The sequence below is a fragment of the Chaetodon auriga genome, chromosome 20, assembly GCF_051107435.1.
Source record: "Chaetodon auriga isolate fChaAug3 chromosome 20, fChaAug3.hap1, whole genome shotgun sequence".
Taxonomy (NCBI): domain Eukaryota; kingdom Metazoa; phylum Chordata; class Actinopteri; order Chaetodontiformes; family Chaetodontidae; genus Chaetodon; species Chaetodon auriga.
The window spans coordinates 12,971,600-12,993,632 of record NC_135093.1 but is presented as its reverse complement, the minus strand read 5'-3'; the positions used below and the strand labels follow the sequence as shown (position 1 = coordinate 12,993,632).

At 41.3% G+C, this 22,033-nt stretch overlaps 2 protein-coding genes across 3 annotated transcripts in view; one reads left to right on the top strand and one right to left on the bottom strand.

Moving 5' to 3' along the window:
- The window catches only part of itga3b (integrin, alpha 3b), a 28,708-nt gene extending 26,880 nt beyond the window's left edge, over positions 1-1,828 (top strand). For both annotated transcript variants that reach the window (XM_076760545.1, XM_076760546.1), the window contains one exon: positions 148-1,828. In XM_076760545.1, the coding sequence (XP_076616660.1) occupies positions 148-315 (168 nt within the window). In that variant the 3' untranslated portion in view covers positions 316-1,828. The remainder of the gene's footprint in view (positions 1-147) is intronic.
- A 453-nt stretch (positions 1,829-2,281) lies between these two features.
- Positions 2,282-19,886, bottom strand: ace (angiotensin I converting enzyme (peptidyl-dipeptidase A) 1). The gene is made up of 25 exons (XM_076760016.1): positions 19,463-19,886; positions 16,181-16,348; positions 15,963-16,050; positions 14,908-15,051; positions 14,551-14,742; positions 13,681-13,778; positions 13,423-13,592; positions 13,105-13,328; positions 12,798-12,942; positions 11,802-11,900; positions 10,855-10,977; positions 10,548-10,753; positions 9,359-9,495; positions 8,850-9,008; positions 8,102-8,189; positions 7,569-7,712; positions 6,638-6,829; positions 6,162-6,259; positions 5,514-5,686; positions 5,005-5,228; positions 4,759-4,903; positions 4,501-4,599; positions 4,266-4,388; positions 3,724-3,914; positions 2,282-2,835 (listed from the first exon to the last, which is right to left on the bottom strand). The coding sequence occupies exons 1-25, from the start codon at positions 19,697-19,699 to the stop codon at positions 2,639-2,641; spliced, it is 3,864 nt and encodes a 1,287-aa protein (XP_076616131.1). The 5' UTR covers positions 19,700-19,886; the 3' UTR covers positions 2,282-2,638.
- Between the last annotated feature and the right edge of the window lie 2,147 nt (positions 19,887-22,033).

Here is a 22,033-nt window from a genome sequence, read left to right as displayed (position 1 = left end):
TGTGGGTTTATCTTTTGCCTAACTTGATTTTCCTCAGCCTATGAATCGTAAATCTCCTTCTCAACACGTCATTAATCCCAGCTCTCATGCTGTGTAAGTGCATCCTCTTTAATGTCACCTCCTTCTCTCTTTCTCTTTCCCCTCTAGCTTGGATTCTTCAAGCGAGCCGTCTACTACCGCATAATGCCAAAGCACCAGGGGGTGAAAATTTGCAAGGCTGAGCGCCATCAGTTCAATCTGGGATTTCAGGCTGAGGAGCCACAGAAAAAGTACTGGATCACCAACTGGACAGAGATGCAGCATTACTACTACTGAGGCCTTTACTTTGGACCCTGAACCGCTCACCATCACTCTGGTTTGACACGGGCCAAATAAAGAACATTGGACTCAGTCGAGCCACGTGGACTTGTGCATGGACCAACTCTGAATAGTGCATTCAGTTTTTTGTTTGTTTGTTTTTTTACTTCAGTAGATTTCAACTTTTCCAGTGCAATATGCTGAACATTTTGTTTCAGAGATTGTAATTTGTTAAGTATTTTTGATGAATGCAGTGTTGTACATTAGAATCTGGCTTGCATTCAAGAGTAAATTGTAAATTGTTTTGATTATGTTGCAGGTTTTTATGTACTGAACTGGTTTGCATGTATGTTTTCATTTCTTTTTTCCTCTCTGAATCCTCTGAGCACAGTTGCTGCTCATTCATCATATTGTTTTCCACCATGTCTGGTTTGCTCTCTAATCAGAGGAATGAGTCTATTGATTATCTCTGTGAGTGTATGCCTGTCCGCAGGCATCACTTTGTGGTCAGCGGTTGTAGTCTATGTAAGGGTTTTAAACCTACAGCAGTCGTTTTGGAGATCACTTTGAAACTGCACTTAAAGTATGTTGACCAGCATCCACTCTGTTATGAGTGAACACACGTCTTTATGTGAGTGTCCATGTCAGTGTTTGGCGAGCAGACCAGCAGCTCAAAGGCAGTTATGGTTGTGACACTGACATCATATGCAAAAAAAAAAAAAAAAGTGACTGTTTTTCAGGCTACACAGAGAAATGATGTCCCTGTTTCAGGGAATAAATAGTAGAACTGTAGAAAGATTGGCACTCATTGGTGAATAATACATTTTATAGCCCATCTGGACTTGTTTTAATTGCCCATGGTGAATTCCACAGCAAGAGTTGTCCAGTCACCCCTGCAACAAGCTGAAAAGCAATAGCTTCTAGTCTGTATGCAGAATTAGTCTTACAGTTGTGCTGATGAGACAATAGGGGCACACTTGATTCTTATTTATTACACTGTCTTGTGTTATTTCAGTAAAGATCTCTATATCTGGATATCTTTCAGACAATATCACATACAGGGAGTCATGGACACTGGATTAAATAATACATGAGGCTATAGATGTCTGGAGACTGTAAACTCCAGCATAGATAGTCACGTTAAAAATTGTACATAGTGACAAGTTTTGTTGGATTGACTATGTGAATGAATGCATACATCATTGGCCTTTGTTGTTTCACTGTCCCTGAATTTTGCATTTTTGTACGAGACAGTAAGCTGACACTTGGATTGTTTCAAGCCATTGTGGCCCCAGCTGAGGTCAACCTGCAGCTCTGAAAGTAGACTGGACCAGGAGAAGACCATTACTGAGCGGTCTCTGATGGGACTAAGTGTGTGTTTCCTGAGAGCTCACAGGTTGTGACCGTGGCTGCTGCAAAGGCTCCATTGACTCTGTGAGTGAAGAGGAGAGGGCTGAAACCAATGCCCAAGCTCTCTTCTATGTGGTGATGTTGCTCTTTACTGTGCAGTTTCAATGTAATTAAATTGTTTCAACAAACTTTTGTGTTTAATTGCTGCCCTCATTGTTTTTTTCCATCTTGAGAGCATAATGACATGCGGATGATACATAAAAGGATATGCATATCATTCTCTGCCAAAGTTCGTTACGGGTGTGTATCCCTGGCTATGTGTAGGTGTGTACATTAACCTCAGCAGCTTCCCAGCTTTTTCAGTTTTGTAGATGTTGCATAAAACAATATCTGATTGAAGATCAGTAAGCATGTTCTGGCATGACTGCAGCTTTCATGTCAGCAGGAACCAGAAAAACAACAAAACATAAACCTGCACTGTCGTGTCAGTTGCTCATAATGGTGATTAATATGTTTGGGCCCTGTTAGTAAAAGCATGTGTCATGTTCTACAGTGTGTTGTTCTTATCCATCCATAGTTCATTGGAATGTATTTACCTCATATATATGATTTTGTCTGAATGCACAGGCAGAATACATATTCAGTGTCTTTATTGTAGAAATGCAGAGGATCCAACAAAAAGCAACAAAATCAAATATTCAAAAATGCTTACGCAATTACTGACTTTACAAACATTCATTGAAAATATTTCCTCCCAAATCATCAAATATTGCAAATAAATTACAAAATCGTAATATTCTTTTGCATAGGCAAAAATAATTGGGCTCAAAGTGTTTACAATAAATATACAAGACTAGATAAGGAGGCAGACCAGAAAGAAAATCTAATTTAATCTGATGCACTTTACAGTACAGAAAAACAGCAATGTTCACATTGAGGTCAGCACTGTGCTAGCTACAGTAAGTCAGGCCTTACTGCAGACATCACCTATCTAGTCCTTTGACTTGAGCTCCATCGTGGAAGAGGACTTTGAATGCTTTTTTGATTTCCTGTACTTGTAGGCCAATAGGATGGTGGTCAGCAAGAAGAGCAAACCAAGGGCCAACAGGATCCACTGGCCAGCTATGGCAGCTGAGCTATCCAGACTCATACCAAGGAAGTCCACGTTATCGTTCTTAATTTCACCTGCTGAACACACACAAAAATACCAAGTGAGTACAATGCCGGGCTGATTGTTTTCCACTTGCTCACAAACTCACTCATTCACATTTACCACATTTAACAAGCGGCAGCTTTAAAATCTAAAGCCTCAAACAAAGTTACACACAGCTAACAAAGTTAAAAAGCCCGTCTGGCAAAAGTAGACAGAACACACAAGATGTTAGTCTTCCTACCTGCAGATGGCGCACATCAATATGTCTTAATCCTAAACTGCTGCATCTATTCTGTTTCTTGCAAATTGGCTGCACAAATTGGACTGGACAGGTCTGAGAGTGCAGCTGGTGCAGCTTTGTAACTGGATGAGATTCAGGACATGTGGGTGCTTTGTATCACTGACCTGTTTTTGTTGACACTCAACAAAGGCAGGGTACCTTGAGCCCTTTTTACACAGTGTAGTCTGAAGAAACAGTCACTTTCTTTCAGCTCCTTTATATTCTTTCTGCACTCTGTTAGTCGTTTTTGCATCAAAATTCTGTTTTGCTCTCTTGATCTGCACACCAGCTGTGTTCTCTTTTCCCCCACCATCTCCTCCTAGCACTCTCTTTCACTGTTGCTCAGAATCTCATCAATCTAATCTGTACACATGTTTTCAGCAGGATCTCATCAGTAAAACAAGAGGAGCAGGAGATAGATTTCACTGTAAGCCGCAGCAGGAAAAAAACTAAATTAATGCTGCTGTGTGAAGACAATGCAACTTTTTTCTGGGAAGGAGTTCATAAAACACTTGGATGGGAGAGTGGAAAATTTCTTTAATGTAGATTTCCAGCAAACATGGCTTGCCCACATGCACATGCTTTTGTTTATGTATCTGTGGATGCATCAAAGTACGTGCATGCATGAATGTGATGGACATACCTGTAGTTGAAGGTGTCCAATCGTAGTTGGGCCAGCCACGAACTTCATTGGTCTTGTTGTTCTCTTTGTCCAGCCATTCAATGAGAGGTTTGAAATACTTCTTGAGCGGCTCAGCACTCATCTTAGACTGGCCAGTGATCATGGCCATAGCCTCGGGCCAGGGCTTACTGAAGCCCAGCTTCATCATATTACTGCAAGCATTAACACAGATCAGAGAAGAAGGTCAGCGGACATGAGGATCAGTAGCAAGAGTGGATGCTTGAGATAATTACACACATGGCATACAGTATGTTTTCAGCAGCTGCCTGCACTGACAAATGCTAAAATCTTTCAAATAAGCTGTAGAAAAAATAATAATAATTACAAAATAAATGCAACATATAATGTCATATTTTTTTTAAAAAAAATATTTCTGGTATCCGTGTACATTAATGAAATCCATTTTGTAATACCTAAATATTTTTTGTGGATTTTTTGCATATCATTTGTTTTGTTAAGAGTGGGTACACCTGGGTGTGTGTACAGTAGGTGTGAGTACTAACCTCAGCAGGGTTCCAGCTGCTTTAGATTTGTGGATATCGCAGGTGTGTAGAGAGTCAGTCTGGCCAGCAGCCTTACACAGAGCCTCATGGAACTGAAACTGGATGATGAAGCTAACAAAGTACCTGGGTGAACAGAGTTGAACATGTACTGTCAAGACTGTGGCTTTAAATACCAGAAAAAGAACACAGCAAAACACAAAAAACTGGCACAGTTCTATCAATCTTGAATATTTACCTCACATAGGGCACATTAGCGGGGATGTGAAACTTTGCACCTGGATCAAAGTCTTCCTGCATACGAGGTACAGGTGGACACAGGCCCTGGTACTTCAATCTACAATGCAATACAATATAATCTAGTTTTCATTTACAAAAAATTCATTACACAAGCTATAAATAACTTACCAATTAACATAGCTTTATTAATTAATTGTAATTTTTCTAGATGTTAAACACTGAACTATGTAATTGTGAAAATACTGGTGAACTTTACCTGAGGTTCCACCATTCTTTATTGTACTCAGTTGGTGGGATGCGTCCATCAAATACCTTCCATCTCCACTGATCCATCAGGTAACCAAAAGGTAGGAAGGCGATCTTATCAAGTGCCATGCTCATCAGGAAGTTTATGTCACTCTCTAGATGAAGGGATACATACACCAAAATCATGAGCTGAACGCCGTGATAAAACACCACGTTTTTACAGAACTGTATTGCATTCATGGTCATGATCACTCACTATCGTTGTTTTCAACTTTGTCCAGGAGACCAATGCTCTTCAGATGTTTGGGCGTAGACACAGACAGGGCGAGCACATCGCCGATGGCCTCATGGAAGCCAGGGTTGGCTCCATCACGGAAGGACACGGGCTGGTCTTTGTACTGAAGGAAGTATTGGACATGGCCCATCTCATGGTGCACCGTGATCAGGTCATCCATAGTCACAACTGTGCACTGTTTGATCCTGGAGACACAAACAAGGCCATAAGTAAAGAGCCCATGAACATTACATCTTCCTGGCTTCTGTGCACTTAATGGCTAAAAATTAAGTTGTTCCAGTGCTGCATTTATATGCTTGTGTGTGACTGGCTGTTTTGTGTCTTAGCTCCATGCTTATTTCTTCTGCTGTACTCAGGTCTAAAGATCCAAAGTTTTGAGTACTGTTTCTGTATTAAATTGGAGCCAGACCACCACACCATCAAAGCATGAGAGCTTACCAATTAGTTTGGTTCTGAAAGATGTATTTTACCTGAAGTCTTTTCGGTTATAGAAGTCCCATGCAGAGGCATGACACACCACCTGCCGTCCGTCAGTTGGCTTCTCCAACATGGACTTATCCCAGAACTCATCTGGCATTGGCAACAGACCCAGAGAGGTGAAGAAATCGTCTGATTCCCTGAACATTCTGGTGGCGTTCCAGCCCTGAATGGGAGGGGAAGAAAAAGGCGAAGATGTGAATGTATGTGTGTGTATATATAAAGAGTTTTGCAGGCAATGAAATATTCAACATTTGAAACAGCAACAGTTATGTTTAAAAAATAGATGACTGCACAAAGTGGAAACAAAAACTAAAAGGATAGGAGGTGACATACTTGTTCCCCTCAAAATTATGTACACAGTTGATTCATGTGTTAAGTACACTTCATGTCAGTTATGGATGACTGCTGCTTTTTGCTGGTTTATGCAGTGCAAGCCTCTGTATTTATCCTCATTCTGCTTGATCCCCCACTTTGGAACAAATCTGAGTATTTTCAGTGAAACAAACTGATCCTTGACCTCTAAAGCTGCATGCAGAGTGGTGGAAGAATGCATGAGTGTGTGTTCTTGTGTGTGTCCTTGTGTATTCATGTGTGGAGCGACAATCATTATGCAACAGCTGGTTGATGTGTTCATTCACCTTTGCCACCATAGCTGGAGTGGCATCAACCTGCGTGGCATCTGGGTAGGGTATGACCAAATCCATTATGCCGGACCACGTCTGTGCCCACATGTTGCCTGAAAGGACAGAAGACAGCGTTCATATATCACATTTCTACATCTAAAGACTTATGGGCACGCCGTTCTCTGCTCTGCCAGTGTTAAACCAAGTCGGATTTGTTACTGTGAGTCAGTGCAATCCCTAACCGTGTGGAACTGTCACACGCAATCTCATGCTTGACGCCTCTGAAAGCAAATTAAATCCCACCTAAATCCAAATGCATCTACAGCCAACGACAGAATATCAATAGGGTGTGCTTCCACATAAAAGGAGAGTTAGGGCTAGAGTGTTGGAATCCTTTAAATTCCCTAGTGCAATACAGACTGAAGTGTGGTTTTGGCCTGTGATCTTAGCCTCAATTCCTGAAAGCCCAAAAGTTCCCTCTTGCTACTTACCAAGCAAATGAGCAGGAATGGGTCCCTTCAGGTCAATGTGTTCAGCGCCATATTTTTTGTACAGAGCCCTGCGAACATAGGCATGCAGATTCTGATAGAATGGCTCCAGTTCCATCCACAGAGTCTCCAGGTCTTCCTCAAAGGTGGGGGTTTCATACAGGGAGCGCCAAAAAGCACCATTGTCAGAGTGACCTATAGAGAGCAGCGGGATAAAAACATTCAGTTCAGTGAATCAGACTCTCTCGGTCTATAAAGCTGGCAAATGCAGTTTTATGCAAAAGTGTCCTTTGAGAAAAGGATTTGATGAGGATCCTAAACCACTTAAGTATGGTGAATATGAAGCTACTGCTAGCAGCTGGTTAGCTTAGCAGAAAGACTGGAAACAGGGGGTAACAGCTAGCCTGGCTCTGTCCAAATCTGCCAACCATGTGCTAGACTGCTTCTTGGCTGAAGACCATGTTGTAAGCAACCAGCAGAGACTCCAGCAGAAACTAAAGCAACATACTGGTCCCAACCAAGAAATAATGTTCTTAGATTTCAGCCTCTATACCAATTAAACAAACAAGCAAGATATAACTTGCTCAGACTAGCTATTCCCCCGTTTCCAGTCTTTGTGCTACGCTAAGCTAACTGATGTTCATATTAGTTTTACCCTAAAAACATGTGTGGTACCACCAAGTGGTATCAATCTCCCCGTCTAACTCTCAGTAAGATGAGTGTAAGTGTATTTCCCAAAATGTCGACTCCAAATAGCCCAGGCAATTGAAATTGGCCACTTGCCATTGTGAGTAAGTACTGATGGAACTGTGTTACAATTGGTTCTTTGACTGCTCTCTCCTGCTCTCCATGGCCCACATACTCGTATTTCTCAAGCCAAAGAGAACAGGGAGAATCTCAAGCTGGATGTGAAATTACTCTTCAAAGGTCATACCATTGAGTCTGGCAGCTTCGTTGGCCAGTTCAACATATCTCTCATAATCCTTGCTCAGCACTTTGCCAGCAGAATCTCTCCATCCTTTCCAGGCAAACAACAATTCGTCATAATCCCTGGACTCTGCCATGATCCTCTGGAGATCTGAAACACAGCACATTCTTTTATTACACAAACTTTACCAACTGTATACTGTAGCACAGCAAAAAAGTAGTAGTAGCAAAAAACATCTGAAAAAAGACACCATGAATACTCTATTCATGGTGTCTTTTTTCAGATGTTTTTTTATGTGATATTCTCAAGGGCAAAGCAATAATTATTGTGCCTATTACAGTTATTACATTATTTCATAGGAGCTTAATGTGTTTATATCAATACAGATAATTAAACAATAATTTGCCATTAACTGTCTGGCAAGTATTGAGCCATTACTGCTTTGTTTGCTCATATGGTATGTTTACTTCATTATTAATTTCATTTCAAATAGAGTCAAGCTCTCCACATTAGGATTGGCATCTATTCCATAGTTTTACCTGGATCCAGTTGATAGCAGGTTTCTTTATCTCTGCAGACCTTAGCCGTACTGTACGTGGTCTCCATTTTGGATAGGAGAGTGTTGTACTGAAAAGGCAAAGGCATCCAACAAGCATTAGATACAACTGAACCCAGCCAGCTCTCTAGAGGGTGTTCAGGTGGAGAGAGGAGGGTATGAGCATGTCAGAAAAACTCTAAAAAGTGAAAGTTAGAATCACTGAACAATATGTTTAATTGACATGCTGACAGTCACTACTTGTTTTTGAGTGCATCAGCCTTGAATTAGCTGGCACTTGTTCAACAAATGTATTCTTTTGTGCATGGCTCCTGCATCTCAGTGACAGGTTTCATCTCAATGGGCAGCACTAAGGGAAAGTTTTGCTAACCATCAGAGCACACCAGCCAAGTTGATCGCAAAGGAGGAGCTTTAGTCAAAATATTAAAAAAAAGAAAAATATACTATAGCATTAATGCATATCATTTATCTTGCAAAGTCTGCAGGCTGACATGAGCTAGTTTATTTCTGCTGGTTTTTCTTAAACCACCCTTACACAAGCTATCATTGTGGTTATGTGTTCTCCTCCTCCCTGTTGTGTGCACATTGATCACTGGTACTGGAAACACTGTATCTGGTTTTCAGAGACAGCTGAGGTTTTTCCACATAACTCAACCAATATACTATCTCTGCCTCCAGAGCAGCTCTGTTTTAAAGAAATATTTGAAAAACAAAAACTCTGTCCTCCACACCTCTGTCAGACTTGATGGGTCCAGTGCCGCCCTCTCAATGTCGCTGAGTTTTTTGATGATGCGTTTGACCGAGCTGTCCTGGAAGTCCGTGGTGTCAAACTCACGGGCCTTATTTCCATACTTCAGGGTGTGCTCTGACATCTCCAGGTTCTTCTTAAGCTGAAGAGGAGTAATGCAAACTCTTTATTTTTTCTATTTTCACATTTTGTGTCAGCATAGCAGGGTGTTTGGATGGATGAATGAGTGGATGGATTGATCGACAGGTTAAAAACTGCACAGATTGGTACTTTGGTACATGAAACAATGCATACATAGGTTGATTAGTGAGTGAGTGATTTAATCAATTGTTGATTCACTGACACATTTGATTAAAAAAAATGCGCATCAATACACCTTAATGCTCAAAATCAACGCAAGATGTAACAGTCCTTTATATTTGATTGATGTGAGACGACATTTGAATGATGTTAAGGAGATCTCAGTGGAGTCGGTCAGTCAGAGGGTCTCACCATCGCCTCCTCATTTTCTTTGTTGATGTCGGTGTTGTACTTCCAGGAGGCCTCAGTGTAGGCGTTCCACACCACCTCAGCTGTGCGGTTGTACTCTTCTAGTAAGTTCTCTGCATCCAGCTCATTTGTATTCTTGTCTGGGTAAACAAGGGACAAGTTAGCCGAAACGCAGGATGCCTACTGTAAATAACGATCCACGTCATTAAGTCGGAAACATACTATCACATTTCACAAAATTACCGCCTGCGAACCGTGATTAGAATGTGTAAACACCGCAGGCCCTTCATGTTTTCAGCCGTTCTCTTCAAACGGAAAAGAAAGCTGTACTCTTTTCTTTGTGTGCATGCAGAGAAGATCTCGGAACAGGCTGCAAGAAATTTTTACCAAGACAGAAGAAACAGTTTGCACCACATCTAATCCATCCTGCACAGCCACAGTTTCTTTTGCTACATCCTTCTCTGACATAACGTTAATGTATTTCATCTTGTTATCCTGCTTTTTGTTCACCATTCGGCTTGAGCAACACTGTCAGATGTGCTTCAAGATTTTCATTAAATAAATGTCTGTTAAGTCACTATCTATTGCCAAATGAGGTAACACAATGGTGATTGAGCATGTGGCCCACTGCTGAAAGTATTGCAATTTTTATGTATTTGCAGTGTTATCTCCTGCTACAAGTTGACTTTTACAGTCACAGGAATTGCATAGTATTTGTCAGTGAGCTTTGCACTGAACTGTTCATCAAAAATGTGTCAGTGATCAGTTTGGAATATGGCACAGAGTGATCTGTGAGATGAAGAGCTACAGGCTGCAAACGTCACAATTTCAATGCAACTGTCTTCACTAATTCTTTTTTCCTTTTAAGTCAAATCTTGTCAGCCTGTAATCCTTTGTTGTGTTGATTAACTTTTTCTCTTTAGAAAAACTGAACCGTGAACCCAGTTTATCATTATTTGAATGGTTGCAGCTGAATATGTTGAATTATTAACTGTTATTCAGATGAATGAGTTTTCTCAACAACTTTGGAAATACAGAAGTATTGTCTTTCTAAAACTCAACGATTTTCTAAAGAAGAAAAGCAAATCATCTTGATTTTGAATGCTGTAAGAGATTGAGATTCTAGTTTATTTCAAAACTTTACATTTTGAGACTGAAATCTTAAAGACTGCACTTTAAAGTTTTTTCTTACTAATGTCCTCAGGGTAGCCCTCAGGGACGGGGGGGACCCAGTCAAAATCAGGCCATCCCAGAGTCTCATTCAGATTTTGTTTTTCCAGCCATTCAGTAACGGGTTCAAAGTATGTCATCAGCGAGCTGGCATTCAACTTGTCGGTGCCTATAGCATCCTGGAGGACCTTGGGCCAAGTCTCGGAAGAGCCAGCTTGAAGAATTTTCCTGGAGAAGGTAGAATGAATTTGTGTTACACATCACCACTTGTATAAACCATTATTCATGCTCTGTGTAATGAACAATGGAGGTCTAATCATATTACTAACTTTAAAATGGCTCCTGCTTCTTTGGAGTTGTAGATGTCACATGTGTGCAAGGGACCATTATGGTTGGCTGCCGCGCACAGGTGTTTATGAAGCTGGAACTGCAGGATGAAGCTGACAAAATACCTGCAGGGGGACAGAACTGCTTTGTCACCTCTTCAGTGCATCACATTGGCACGACTACTTTTAAACATTTTCAAAAGGTTTCATTAAAAGTAAAAAAAGACAGAAATCATTATGTGACCTTTCAAGCAGATGACATCATACATGAGAGGTCAGAAACAACTGATTTAAGGTTGCTACAACTACGGATAAATTGAGTTTAAATGGGTTTATATTCTCTACTTTAATTACTTCAATACACTGACTACAGAACTACTAAAGCCTAACTTTCGATGGTATGAATGTTGCAATGTGTGTCTTTCAGCAACCACTACACAAAACATGTTTGCCTGCTTTACGTAAGTGTGTGTTTAACTGTCATTCCCCACATTGTTAAAGAAACAAGCTGGGGTCAGAGGCTTTTCTTATAGAGCCTCCTGCCTCTGCAACAAGCTTCCTGCTATTGTAGGGTTGTTGTATTGTCTAAAAGCACACTCAAGTGCCAGTAATTCAGGCCAGATTACAACACGCAATACCTTAATTCCCAGCACACCAGCCATTCCTCCATACACTTTACCTTGTAATATCCCTGGTATCCTCATATGCATGTGCAGGCACGTACACAAACATACACTCATTGTGATTCTGCACTGAAAAGGCGATGGCCCAAATTTATGTAATTGAAACTTTAAATTCATTCTATCTTTGGTGTTTCTTTTCAGCACTTTGTGACAAGTCTGTATGAGTAAAACAATAGACAGACGGCTGGAAATCAGTACCCCAAGCCGACTGTCTTTATTTCTTCTGCTTAAACTACGACATAGCGGTGACGCTGAACAGAACGCTACCTGATGTATGGTGTGTTTCCAGGGATGTGGTATTTTGCCCCAGGGTCAAAGTACTCCGATGAACGCTTGATTGGTGGGCAGATGCCTTGATATTTTGTCCTTTAAAATGAAATGGAGAGAGAGATTTAGAACACACTGGCATGGGTTGTATAACTCAGACATGACTTGTGGAAAATTATTCAGCCTATAATGAATGTTTTGTGTATCTGCTAAATGTCAGCTGGGCATGGGTGCTCTTTTTCCAGCAGCTTCAAAGACCCACACACTCACACACTTAATTGTGAATGCAGTCAGTACAACAACAGCGGTCTTCTATTGTTGTTACAGAGCAGCTCAACCATTGGGGTGGGATTAGCTAAGTCTCAGCATTTGTAAAGGATTTATTTTTTTTTTAGTTATGGATTATCAGTCAGTCACTCAGTGTTACATTGAAGCGGCGATAACAGGTCTGTTTGTTTTTTCATGACAATATATTAAACGCCATTGTGAAAACAATGTAACAATATGAAAGGGGTCGCTCATAGTAACAAACTTATAAAGAATTATCATCTGACTCTGCAGCTGCCCTTGACTTTACAGAGCTTCAGAGCGAGTCTCAGCTCAGTCTCGCCATTCTCATAGCCCTGTTTTTGGCTGCAGCAAGCTGTTGGCTATTTTCAGCCAATAAGCTCTAAAAGCCCACTCTGTCATTACACTACCTGCTCAGCACCAAACAACAGACAGACACCAGCAAGCAGGTGAAGACAGTGGAGCTTTTAGCAGCTACAGAGCCAGGCATCAAGAGATGGTAGAGACCAAAAATAGAGAATGAATATTAGACTTCCATTCATCAGGTGGCAAGAAGCACAAACGCAAATAAATTCTAATGGTAATGAGAACTGCTGGATGTTCACCCTTGGTGACGATTTTAGAGCTTGGCTTAGCTTTAGTATGGGAACAGTGGAAAACAGCTAGCCTGACTCTGTAAGTATATCAAGCTTGTGCATAAAAGCCTACCTGAGGTACCACCAGTCAGCGTTGTACCGTTCTTCAGGGGTCTGTCCATTGAATACACCCCATCTCCACTGGTCAATGAGGTAGCCAAAGGGAAGGAAGGCTATCTTCTCCAAAGCCATTTTCAACAGGTAGTTGATATCAGTTTCTGGAGAAATACAACAAACACATTTGATTTCATCGTTTGATGACAAATAAGATATTCAAGACTTCATGTGATTCCCTGATGTTTGCAATTCATCCACATCTGTTAAGTGGGAGAGTATTTCAGTGTCTTGGACTTTATTTATGTCTGTCTTTGTCTCTTTACCGTAGTCAGAGGTAACAGAATCCAACAGATGGATGGCTTTCAGATGTTTGGGTGTGGAGACGGAGAGAGACAAAACATCGCCAATAGCCTCGTGAAAACCGGGGTTAGCTCCACTACGGAAGCCCACAGGCTGGTCCTTGTACTGCAAGTAATACTGGATGTGCCCCATCTCATGGTGTACAGTAAAGAGCTGCTCCATTGTTACTGTGGTGCACTGCTTGATCCTACAGAGGATGAAACATCAATATAATTGATTACATCACATTACATCACACTATCATCAAACAGCTCACATGTAGCCAAATCTATTCATTTTACCTGAAGTCTTTGCGGTTATAAAAGTCCCAGGCGGACGCATGGCACACCACCTCTCGATTATCAGGCTTCACCAGCATGGATTCATCCCAGAACTCCTGAGGCATCGGATCTAAACCCAGAGACGTAAAGAACTCCTCTGCCACACGAAACATGTGTGTGGCATTATAGCCCTGTGAAGAGGAAACAGTCACACAAATCACAATTCAGTGTCTTCCTACAGTCCATCCTAGTGGCAGAAAATCTTTCCCCCATACTTACCTCTTTGACCATTCTATCGGTCACATCCAGGTTGGGTTTGTCAGGAAATGGGATCATCATATCATAAATATTGTTCCAGGTCTGGGCCCACATATTTCCTGAAGACAAGAAAACACTTAAATAACAAGTACAGTACAAGGCACTGTAGGAAATACCTCATTCACAGCTCACAAAACAACTTGCCATGGTGTTTCTCCGTCTAATGTGTGATTACATGTTTGATGATTCATCAAGCTTTTATTAAGTTACGAGTGTTTATATTAAGTACTATTAACTTCCTTCATTATAGAGCAGGTTGAGTTGTGGTAAATGAGCATTTTATTGGGGATGGGTTCCAACAGATGATTGACTTTTAGATGAAGTTCTCACATGGTTAAATATCCAGATTTGTTCTTTGATTTGATCAAATTTTTAGTAGTAGTCTCTTTTGCCGCTTTCTGACACTTTTTTTCTAACACCCTTACTTCACACGTGCTAGCGGAAAGTCTTAAACTTTCCAAAGTGTCCAGGGTACAAGTGACAAAGGGGCAACCCAATTGCTAGATTAAATGTTGGCATTGTATGCTGTATGTAAAGATCCACATTTAGTGTTTCTTAAAACTGATTATATTGGTCCTGATAAAGAAAGATACATGATTGTCGTCCTCTGTGTGGCAAGATGCAGCCATGGTGCATACATAAGGCATGCTTTTCACATGACACAGCAAGAAAATAAAACATAAATCAGGGGCATAGAAAAATTAAATATTCTCTCCTGTTCTGACAAAAAAAAAAAAAGAAAAAACAGAAAAAAAAAGAAAACAGACCACCCTCTCTTTGTGGCTCTCAGCAGATAGCATATGTTAGCAACATAAAAATGTTCTGTTGTACCTAACAGGTGAGCAGGGATGGGTCCTTGAAGGTTGATGTACTTGGGACCGTACAGGTTATAGAGTTTGCGGCGCACAAAGGCATGCAGGTTCTTGTAGAGGGGTTCAATGGTCCTAAAGAGTTCTTCAAGATCCTGCTCAAAGGTATCAGTCTCATACCAAGAGCGCCATTCAGCTCCAGTGTCCACAAATCCTGAACAGGACAAAATGTTAGTGTTCTTTCTCTCTACCTCTCGCTCTTTCTCTTCCTCTATAAGTCATTTATTCTCCTTGTTCTTTCACTGTGTCATTCTCATGAAATGAATTAGAATTGTGGACCTTGTGGTCTCAGTGTTGAAGGTCAAGGAAGAGCTCTTACCATCAGCTTGAGAGGCTTTGTTGCTGAGTTTCACAAATTCTGAGAAGGGTGTCTTAAGAGGTACACCTGCTGCTTTATGCCATTCATCCCAAACATACAGTAGCTTCTTGTAGCTCCTGGAGCTGGCCATGATATCTGTGAGTTCTGCGTAATGAAAAACATCCAACACATCCTCAGACATAAAGAAAAGGATGGACTATGAAGTTTTTCCTAAAACAATCAGGTGTATTTGTGTCAATATGACTTTATGCTCTCAGCCGGAAAAGGGCAGAACAGACATTATCCAAGAGATTAGCTTTGACAGCTCCATGATAGTCTGAGCACCATGTAAAACAACATTTATCTTCAGAATGCCAGAAGGAGGAAATGAAGGTGAAGGAAAGGAGATTGTTGAAGACCAAAGAAGATGATTAAAATGGTGGAAAAGTTGGCAGTGTTTGTTGTTATAATGACATCACATTCTTTGTGAGGGGATGTACCACATACTTTGAATAACCCTGTTCCACCTTAGATGATTTGCAAGATCAAGAAACCAATAATCATGATGGGAACTACATCTTAACAACACTAAATTAGCTTCTTTATGTTTACAAGTTTTCATTCTAAGTAGAAAGAATTGTTTTTGCTCTCTTTTTGTGCTGTGTGTGTTGGCACTTTTGGCAGCAAAACACAGAGTCATTGTTCACAATACATGCCAGCAGTGTTAAAAGCTACTGACTGCTGCTACTGCTGTTTCTATAACTTTTTTACTCAACACTCATGTACACATCCATAACACTTCCTTTGGAGACCTCTCTGAAGTAATTTGCCCATCCTGTTATGTTTCCAAGAACAGATAAGATCTCAACCACTTACAACTGTTTTTCTTTCTACAGTTCCCCTCTACAATGTTGTTTGCTCCATATTCCTAAACATTGCTCCATTCCTGTTTTTTCCTTCTTTCAATCTTTCTTCTTCTTTTTTTTTTTTTTTAACTAATAACTCCAAAAACATATGTGCCACATACTTCATGCATTGCAAGCCTCAAACTGGGCATTTGGTCTGTATGTACTCACCAGGTTCCAGGCTCCAGCTTACACCCGGCTCTGGATGCACCTTGGCTGTTGAATAGATTTTGTCCATTTCACTGAGTTTTTCATTATACTAGAGACAAGAAAAAGAGACGTGAAGTCAGTCTTTGATGTTCCAAAGAGGTCAGCACTAATACGGTGGCAAAAAATGACCTGAACTCACAGCAAATGTCCCAGTTCAAAAACATGAAATATAAACAAACCTTCTTTCTATCATCCAGAGGCAGGTTGGCAGCTCCCAGTATCTTGATCTTGGCCATCAGTTTCTTGTCTTTTTCCCCAAGAGAGTTGGTCATGTTTACAGAGAAGACCTCCTTGGCTCTTGACCCCCATGCAAATGCGAAGGCCTGCTCTTCAAGGGATGCTTCTACCTAAACATGAGAGGAGGAGGAAGTGAATGATAGCAATACACTGAAGTTCTTCATATAATTCTGAGATTCAGCAATCCAAGAGGGGATAATGAATATGTAGCATCAGTCATTTAGCTTCTTAAAACATGTTGTTAGACCAAGCAAGGTTTGCAGTGATGAGACGCAGAACGCTATTTTCTTGTGTACTCATTATTTTGCAATACTGATGTGTGTCACGGGTAGAAGATGGGAAGCAATGAGAGTCCTCAGATATGGTGGACACCTTTGTTGCTGGTGTGGGAGGAACCACCTGCACCTCATTGGGTGAAGGAGGACCTGATGGTGGACATGAAGAGAACGAAGATACTGGCACAGGGGCAGACTTGACTAGCTTTATCAGGATGTACATACATATATTGTAAATCAGTCCATGACTTTGGTCCAGACTGAAAAATCTTGGGTGGATTGTTATGACATTCATGGTCCCCAGAGGATGAAGCCTACTGACTTACAGTTAACTAAGTTTGGTTTTCTTAACATTGGTTAATACAGCCTCATAGAGTCTCTAGCGTGGCCATGCACACTTGTTATTCAACTCCTGTACCTACAACATGTCTTCATTTATGACTTAATATGTTCTTTGACAGTTGTACCAGCACACCTTGCCCCTGGGATCAGTAAAGTGTTCTTTCTGCGTATTGGGAGCAAGGACAGAAACAGAATATCCCTTCCTCAAGGACAATATTGTTAAAAAATGTCTTTGTATCTAGCACACATGTTCATATATGGCCTCCCTGAATCTTGGGTGCTTTTCTTTATAGCACTCTGCAAGGTCATGGACGCACTGTAGGCCCTACAGTACATAATGACAGCGCTGGAAGAATGGATGGAGTCAAGGCTACTGTGGAACATTGCACAGATAGTATATGGGTTTCACATTGATCTTCAGCATGATGAACTACAGCTGTATTACCGTACTATGTGTTATTGTAAATTATTGTGTTGCAGCTCCATAACTTGTGTCAGGTTAAAAGGAAGACGTGCAAACCACAGTTGGGGAAAATATGTGCAAACACACTGACACCATTATAACAACAGAGCAATGACTTAGTGCCCATAGCTCACTACTTGCTCAACACACATCCTGATAAAACTGACAGGACAGTAGCTTCATTCCAGAAATGTTTTCATTAAAGCCTTTCTAATCTTTCTTTCCCAGCCTTCACTAAAATAACAGGCAGCAGGAGGGAAAACGGGTGACAGTGAGGTGAAGTATTAACTCTGACCTTTGTGCTCTTCCTCTCAGTCTCTGTCTTTTTCCCAATCATTTTTCACCCATCCATCCACCCAGATAATCACCTTCTCAGCTAAAGAAACAAAGTGAAAATGAGGCTGATTTTCTTTCCCTCAAAGTCTCTTTCCAAAATGAGCTCACACATTGCTCTTCGATTGTTAGCTTTTAAGGTAAATACATTCAAGTTAGTAAAGGTGTTATTTGAAGACATTTGTATTTGAGAAAAAATGTGCTTGGGTGTTCCCAAAATGGATTTATGGTATTTCAAAATGAAACCCCCACAGTGCAGGTAATTCTCAAACTTCATATTCAAGTAGCGTGAAAAGGCTGCCAGTATGCAGGGAGATGAATGACTGAGCCTCAGGTCTGAATGTGACACTTGAAGCCGGCTGTTATTTCATTGCAGGGTTCAAAGGACATCAGTCATTGATATCCACTCTCGTTGGTTTTTATTCAGCATGATTAGAAGCTTGTGAGCTGATCCTTGTTCTGTTTGATCCTCTGCACGTCAAGCCTGAGCCTCATTTGCACTGAGACCAAATCACCCTCACCTCTGAAGCTGCATTTCCTGAGGAGGAAGACTGTGTGCATATGCACGTTGGCTTTAAATGCATGAGCAGAGTGCATTTAATGTTGGTGATTTAATCTGCAATTTTGGTGTCGTAATTTGAATGGAATGGATTTACAGTGCAGCATCAGTGGAATGCTAACATTAGAAAACTGAGGCATGGAGTTGCTGTGATCCCCCTTGCTGCCAGATCAGATGGAGCTCAGCGCTCTGATCCACTTTGATCCCATCTTTGAACTGCCCAGAAAAAAAAGAAAAAAAAATCATGCTCATACATGGCAATTTGAAGCCTACTCATCTTTCACCTTACATCTCCGACACATTTGGGAGAGCAGAACAAATTCTGCAGCCTGACCCTGTTGTTGACACTGGTGCAGGAGGGGCAAATCTACACCTGTTCAATGTGTGAGGAGAGCAGCGTTCAAAGCCCGGATAGCGTTCTGAAATCCTGTTGTGACAGCTGTCCAAGCACACACACACACACCCTGAGTGACTCGTTTGGATAATTTGCTTTCATGAGTTTATATCTGAGTAAGCTTGTATTGCTTGCACTCATCCATGAATATGAGTGTGTGGATTCTTGCACGCACAGGCAAGTCGATATCACACCTCTACAGTTTCATCAGCTCCTGCAGCCTCCTGCTTGGCTGCCCGTTTCTCCTGCTTTATTGTCAGTGTCCTGTCTGCCTTGTCTTCAATGTTGATGCAAATGGTTCTCAGGCATATGGCGAGATAAAACCGCAAAACCATTTCAGTCTGCTAGTAATGTAATGTCTCATGGTGAGGTATTTTATTGGCTGTGAGTATTGCCACATTGGACCATAAAGACTTAATGTGTGTAAAACTGCATCCTGTAGCGGGTGTATCCATCTGAAGAAACTGTATTAAGCAGAAAATATCATAAAAGAGACAGTTAAACTAATAAATAGCTGACATAAAAGCACATAAGACCCCCTAGAAATGTATTCAAAAGTTGAAGACGTTCACACTGCAGGCACTAAAATCTGTTTTATATTTCCAGTAACACACAAGCTGAGTTGGCTGTGCTGGGAGGAAACTGAGCATGTATTTCTGGAGCGAGATGAATAGGGGTGATCTCCAAGTCAAGCAGGGCTCAGCTCCACAGAAACCCTTGACCATGCATTCATTAATGGTGACAAGGTGCCAGTATTGGCAAGAAATGATCTAAACGGGCCAAATTTACATCAGATGTGAGTGCAAGGTTCGGCTAACATGTCATCCTCTAAGCCCCAGACTCCAGGAGATGTCTTACCTGAAGATTGGAGTTGTGGTCCGTTAGGTTGGTGTTGTAGTTCCAGCTGGCTAGGACGCTGTTAAATAACACCTCCTCTGCAGTGGCGTTGTAGTTTTCAAGGAACATCTGTGCTTGCTCTACGGTGTTTGTATAGTTTCCTGGCTCCCATTCAGGTCGCAGAGCCTCAGAAAGTCCCAAGACTGGCAGCAGCAGCAGCAGGACTGTCCACACAGACCTGTCCACACTGGTGCCCATGGCTAGCCTGCACCAAGGAAAGAGTGGAGGAGAAAAACTGGAAAGTGAAAGAGTTGGGAGCTAAAAATACTCTTACTCCAGTGAAGTGAGTGTACACCTTCCCCCTGGAGCTGTTGTCTCATCTACTCCTTCACTGCACCCTTCTGAGCCTTCCAGCCTGGCTGCTGGTTAAACGCACAAAAGCCAAAGCGAGCTTCTTTTAAAGTGCCGGTTTAACCCAGCCCACACTCCTCTGCAGCCTTCCCTCTTAGCACTTTAAAGCACTGGACATAGTTCCTCCCAGTTCCCTTCCTTACTATCTTTTCCCCCCTCCCTTCTTGTGCTGTTTACCAGTCTGTCAGGGTTCGGAGGGCTGGCAGTATGTCTGATAAGATCCAAGTTTCTATAAATGTAGGAGATGAGAGATAAGATATGACACCAGTGTGGTGTGCCTGTCTGCTTGCCTGCCTGTCGGGTGGCAGATCCTCAATAACCGGCACTGGAGAGTCTGGGAGGGACTCCACGTACTTTGCTCTCAGTTCCCTCCTTCAGCTTGGTGACAACAGTGGCAGCAGGGGGAGTTATAAAGACAGGGCTGAAAGAGAGAGAGAATAGGGGGATAAAAGCGATGGGGTGTGACAGGATTGAAGGTTGAAGGTTGAAAGGGCTGTAAGAGATTAGCAGAAGAAGTGAGATAGAGACATGACGGGGAAATGGGTTCAACTTGAGTTGTGTCTCTTATAATCAACCTGAGTTTTATACAGCGCTGCTTTCTCTCCCTCATCAGTGCACTGGAAATGTGTCAAATTATTAGAAATGGAAACTGTATTTCTCATGAGGTCAGCAAAAACTAAATCTTTTGGTGATCAAAAATTTTAGAGAACCACCCAGAAATCATTTTTGACAGGTCTTTTTAAAGAATGAGGAGTTTAACAGCTGACAAGCAGTGAAGGGATTTGCAGATTTTCTGTCTCCAGCCTTGGAATCTTCATAACAAAAATACAAAGTGTATAGTCCCACAGTACTGTAGCATGAAATAAGACTTATTGCTGTTGCACAGCAACTGTCAGTGCAAATCCAGTGGACAGGCACTGTCTGACAGTGTATTGCACATTCAGGCTACCGCTTGGCATTCATTAGACTGAGGATTGAAATATTCCACTGAGCTGTTTATTTCCTCTCGTTGAGAGAATAAGAAACACATGTGCACTATCTTGCCATAATTACAACAGTCAACAAACCAGTTTCACTGAGTTGCTCCTAATCCCAAATTAAGCTGTTACACTAGCTCACTCTCTTGGAATCCCGAGAGCAGATCGAATGAGGTTAAAGCAAACAGAACGTACAGGACAAATTTAATGAAGGAATATCAAATCCCATTCTGTTCATGATGGACTATTTATGAAGCACATTGTACAGTATTTAGAGCAAATCCCAAATTATGTTTTTGGCATACTCAGACCTGCTTTAACTCATTTTTCGGGGACAGTGGAAACAAACTGTAAACACAAAGTGATGCGTTAGGACCTTTTGAAGTTGTAATCCTAAAAATAAACTGAATTTATTCAGAATTATTAAATCAAATCCTATTTTTGATACCATTTATGGTTGGCATTTTTCCGCAGTACAGCCATTCAGTGTGTTTACTGTCAGTAATTAGTTCTCTGTGTAGACATTCACAGGAAAACAATGCATGCATGTAATCCAGCACAATTTTACCTAATTGATTACAGCCTCAACACTTACTGTTCACTCTCTTAACGCTGTACTGCTAATGCAAATGGAATATTTCCTACTGCTTCTGCTGCACATTAAAAATATCCAACTGGCAAAACACAAGTTGGCTTCTGCTGTGAAGCAGCCACAGGAATTGGCTGCTTCACAATAATTGTTACTGTGTTTAGTGCTGGCCATGATCATTTATCAAAAATGCTAATGATCATTTAACATTTTTGCAATGGAGCAAAAGGGAGCAGCCACACTGAGCTGTTAGATGAGGAGCTGCAGGCAACATGCAGCACACCTCCAACTTCATGTCCTCATTTCTGTGTTTGATTTCTTGGAAAGTATTAAACTCCACTCTGCAAATGATAGCTTATTCATACATTGAGCACACACAGAGTAGCATTAGAAAATCACTGACTGAGTGCTCTGACTGCCTGATGAGCGGAAATGTAAGCGTTCATTCTTTGAACCAACACAGCATAACTCTTTACTGCTTCCACACCACCAGGCGCATTACACGTTCACTCTTTCCGTTTTTCTACCTTTCACAATAAAAGCTCTGCACATACCAACTGTGTAACTGCTCACCAGATTAAATTTACTCAGAACATTTCACTAGCAGGCAACGCT